The sequence below is a fragment of the Arachis ipaensis genome, chromosome B03 (assembly GCF_000816755.2).
Source record: "Arachis ipaensis cultivar K30076 chromosome B03, Araip1.1, whole genome shotgun sequence".
Taxonomy (NCBI): Eukaryota; Viridiplantae; Streptophyta; class Magnoliopsida; order Fabales; family Fabaceae; genus Arachis; species Arachis ipaensis.
In genome coordinates this window covers 71435545-71440418 of record NC_029787.2, presented here as the reverse complement: position 1 = coordinate 71440418, position 4874 = coordinate 71435545, and the positions used below count along the sequence as shown (strand labels likewise).

The window sequence follows — 4874 nt, the reverse complement described above, 5'->3', positions numbered from 1 at the left end:
AAATAAAACAAATTTACTTGGTTCAATTCTTTTAAAAGTTAGAATTCATGATAATAACTTAAAGAATAATAAATTTAATAATTAGATAAATGTGCTTAAGATATAAAATAAAATATCACTTTTTATAAGTGATGAATAAATAAAAGAACAATCAAATAATAAATATCTAATATCTTATTATTAAGAAAAGTATTAATTTGAGATCAATCTGAGATTAATTCAATTAATATTTAAATACTCTAATATTTTCTAATATTTTAACTCTTTTAAACACAAGTCGCAATATGAATTTGCAACTTATTAAAAAAAAAAAGAAAATAGTTGGATTAAAAATTATGGGAATTCAGGTGAAAAAATTGTTGAAACTTGGGATGTAGACGAAATTGTTAGAACAAGGCACAGACAGAACGAGGCCGAATTGCTGGAATGGGATCGAGATGGAATTGCCGAAGCGAAGTGCAGATAGAACTTCCGAAGAATGTGGTACAACACTTCAAGAAAAATATTAAGTATCATCAAATTTACTGGCGGATTTTCCGTCGAAACCAATCCAACGGTATACCCTCGCCGGTAACAAATTATCGTTGGATTTTTCAAATCGCCGGTAGTTATTGTTGGATTCTATGATGGATTCTTTACCTAAAAGCTATTTAATTACCGACAAAAATTTTTCGCCAGTAATTTTGGCGCTCCATTACTTTATTCCCGCCTAATTACTGTCGGATATTTTTCCGTAAATCTAACGGTAAACTCATTTTTTTAAAAAGAATTTATGCACAATTACTAGTGAATTTTTTTTTGTTTTTTGTTTTTTGCACAATTAGTAGTCAAATTCTAAATAGTAGTAACCAAATATGATTGTTGATCGAAAAAGTATTTTCGATAAAAGTGAGTTGAATCGAAATGAGTTAAGTGTGGTTTCTCGGGAAGACGCGCGCGCGCGAGCTTGAAGTTGGAGGTAATCAGTGCTGATGTGGATTTCGATTGTTTTGGTTAATCGAGTAAGCCAAATCGAGTAGAAGATACGATTCGAAGAATTGAGTAAGGACTTCAAAAGAGCTGATCAATTAGTTGTGAAAGTGGGAATTTAATGGCTTTTATTGCACGAGGAGATCATGGAGAATATCTACAATCATGCGACGGAAACGGTTACCAAGAGAGACTGCACGTCAAATTTGAAATGCCATATTTAATTGTAATTAATTATAAATTAATGGGCAATTATGTAAGATTAGTCTATAAATACTAGAAAATCTTAGTGAATAAGGGTTGGAACTTTTACACAGAAAAAACACTCTAGCACTCTCACATCCCAGCGAATCCCTAAGTTTGCAATCGAGTTACATTTTCTGTAGGGTTCCTTCCATCATCTTCTTTCTTTCACTTTATTTTTCCTGTAAACTTAACATTTCGATCAATTTTACTTATCAAGTGTTCTTTACTTTCGTGGTTCAATTTATCCTTCTGCCTTTAAGTCTTTCATGTTGAAGTCCTTTGATCCAATCGAAGGCATTTTTTTGTTTTTCTTTAATTTCATTGCAAACCTTTCCATTTTATTATCTTTTTGGATTTCAAAACTTTAATTTCTAAGTCCTTTTTATTAATTTATAGATTTACTTTATTTTATTTTCAAATCTGGTCTAATCGAAGGTGCTTTTGATGCACTTCTAGAAAACTGGTACTCGCACAGAGGAGTAGGTTTCGCTCCCAGATCACTAGATATCGAACCACCATCGATTTGCTGAAAATCGACAAAATAAATTGGCACGCCCGGTGGGACAGTTTTAAATCGAAGTGTGTCAAATAAATCTTTTTCCAGTAATTGTTAGTGTATGCGATTACGAAGTGGGAAGATCATTCACATGGCTGATAAATTATCAAATGTGAATGGTGGTTCATCCACCAATGATAGCATACCGATTTCCGTGCAACAAGCTGACGTGTCTTCACGTTCGGAAGGTGCAATTGGGACTGAAAGTATAGTCATTACGACTATTTAAACTGGATATGTTGGACGTAATACTCGTCCACATGGCCCTGTGCCACCATATCAACCTCTATTAATTGCTGGTTGGCCCCCTTATGGTCTTCCTCCTGGTTATACCCCACCGGAGGGTGGTTTGATGCCACCTGTCCATTATGGGAACATAAATGGAGTGAATAATGTTCAAAACCCACAACCTACCGAGTATTCTCGTGATTACCATGTGGGCTGCACTTCAAATGCTGCGAATTCGATGGCAGTATATCGACAACAAGTGGAGGAGAGTCACCATGACTTGGTCAATTTATTGACTCAGCAAATGACTACGATTCTGAATCCCATGTTGGCTGATCATGAATCAAGATTCGAGCGTCTTGCTAGACAAGTCGAGAGGATTGCTCGAATCGTTGATTATGATGAAGGTGAAAGGCATAATGCTAGGAGAAATAACGAAGGAATGGAAAATATTTTTCAAAATGAAAACCAGATTCCGAATCGAGAAAATCCTCACGTGGTTCCCCGAGGTCAAAATGCTGATGACTTTTTAGCCAGATTACGTGGTGGTGAACGTTATCAAGTCACCAGAATTGTAGAAGAAGTACTGAATCGAGTTGGATTGAATGTTGGTTTTATGAACCAACCACATTTTTTGTTTGCTTTTCCCCAAGTGGTTCAAATGGCAGAAGTGTCAAGAGGGGTGAAAAATCCAAAAATAACCACAAAATTTGCCGGTGAAGTTGGAGAATCAACTACTGAACATGTTGCTCGTTATTTGGTCGAGATCAGAAATCTAGCTAATGATGAAAATTTAAAAATAAAATTTTTTCCTTCATCATTGACAAAAAATGCATTTACTTGGTTCTCGAATCTTAGACCAAATTCGATTACAACATGGAATCAATTAGAAACTGCCTTTCACGCTCAGTTCTATCATGGTGAAATGAACGTAGCAGTTACTGATTTAGTGGCTTTGAAACGTGAAGATGGTGAGACCATTGATGATTACTTAATACGTTTTAAAAATGCTAGAAGTAGATGTTATGTGTCATTACCTGAGAACGAGATAGTGAAAATAGTAACTATGGGATTGGGATTCTATATACGCAGAAAATTGCTTAATGTGCATATTCCCGATTTGGCCCATCTGGCTGAAAAGGTTCGACAGACCAAACTTATGAGAAAAGAAAAAGAAATATAGGAGTGAACAGAGATCGAAGAGTAAACCTTTTACTCGAAAAGAAAAAGTGGCTTATGTAACAATGGATTCTTCTGAGAGGAATTCGATTTTGAAACAGAAATTGATTTGGCTGAACTTAAGAAAGGCCATCCTTATGTTTTCCCTTTGTTGAAAAAATTACCAAGTAGTGAAAAGTCGAATGATTTGAAACTGAAAAGTGGAAAGAAATATAGTTTTGATATTTCAAAATCTGATCAAATATTTGATGTGTTGCTTAAAGATAAACAGTTAATTTTACCTAAGAGAAGAACTTTGCTTTCTGTGAAAGATTTAAAAGGAAAGCCATATTATAAGTTTCATCAAGCAACAAGTCATTCAACTAATAGTTGTGTCTGTTTCAGGGACTTAATTCAAGAGGCAATAATGGAGGGACGGTTTAAATTTGATGATGGTAAGAAGGAAATGAAGGTTGATGTAGATCCTTTCGAAGTTGATGCCAGTTATGTTGAACCTTGCTTTGGAGTGAACACGGTGGGCATGTCCTACGATTTTGACATGGCTCTTGATGATTTTGAGTCACAAGTCAGATCAGTATACCCTAGAACAGGGGACGGTTTGCTAGACTTTTTGGTTCAACAAAAGATAAAAAACCGGGAGGTATCTCTGTGTCTATGGTGCAATGCTATTTTCGATGCTGAAGCAGCAGAAATCTTCGAAAAAGAAAGAATGAAGAAGGAACTGGCTCATAGGGAAGAGCAAGCACGTCAGAGGCAGCCACTCAGGCGTATAGAGGGCTCTTGTTCGAAGACCCCTCAAGAGAATGTAAGCACACCTTTAAGCCGTTCCCAGGCTATAGGTGTTCAGTGGATCAGGAATTGTCAGGAATTCCAGAGACGTGATCATTTGTATTGATGTAATCCACAACGGGGGCATCGAGCACCTTCTCGAAATCAGTATTCTTATTATCAAGGTCGTGCCAGTGGTTATCCCCGAGGAAGAGGGGGAATGAGAAGTTTCAATTAGAATAAGAAACTTTCGATTGAGACTGGCAAGGAACTAAGCAAGGGGGCAACGCCTTCTGTGCATTTAAGAATAGTTTTTCCTTCCAATGGGAAAACTTATCCTAAAGAGATTCCATCACCTGCTAAGATAGAAAAGGGCAAGGTAGTAGCCCAATCTTCTGGAATAGATAAACATAAAGATGTTGAGGTGGATGATGAGCGGATATTTTATACGCTTTTTGGGGTTAATTTCATATAGTTTTTAGTGTGTTTTAGTTAGTTTTTAGTTTATTTTCAGTAGTTTTTAGGCAAATTTTATATTTCTGGGCTTTACTACGAGTTTGTGTGTTTTTCTGTGATTTCAGGTATTTTCTGGCTGAAATTGAGGGAGCTGAGCAAAAATCTTATTCAGGCTGAAAAAGGACTGCTGATGCTGTTGGATTCTGACCTCCCTACACTCAAAGTGGATTTTCTGGAGCTACAGAATTCCAAATGGTGCGCTTCCAATTGCATTGGAAAGTAGAAATTCAGGGATTTTCAGAAATATATAATAGTCCATACTTTGCTCAAGGATAGACGACAACGCCAGTTCCATGCTGGTGTCTGGCGTCCAGCGCCAGAAACAAGTTACAAGTTGGAGTTCAACGCCAGAAAAGGATCCAAAGCTGGTGTTGAATGCCCAAAACAGCCCTATGCACGTGATTAGCTTAAG

At 36.5% G+C, this 4874-nt stretch overlaps 1 protein-coding gene across 1 annotated transcript; it reads left to right on the top strand.

Annotated features, from left to right (window-relative positions):
* LOC107633285 lies at positions 2124-3182 on the top strand. Its single transcript, XM_016336926.1, has one exon. It carries the CDS (start codon positions 2124-2126, stop codon positions 3180-3182), a length of 1059 nt encoding a protein of 352 aa, XP_016192412.1.

What these genes read in the sequence shown, in the direction of transcription:
- LOC107633285 (XM_016336926.1), top strand. Translation starts at nt 2,124, where the DNA reads ATGCCACCTGTCCATTATGGGAACATAAATGGAGTGAATAATGTTCAA.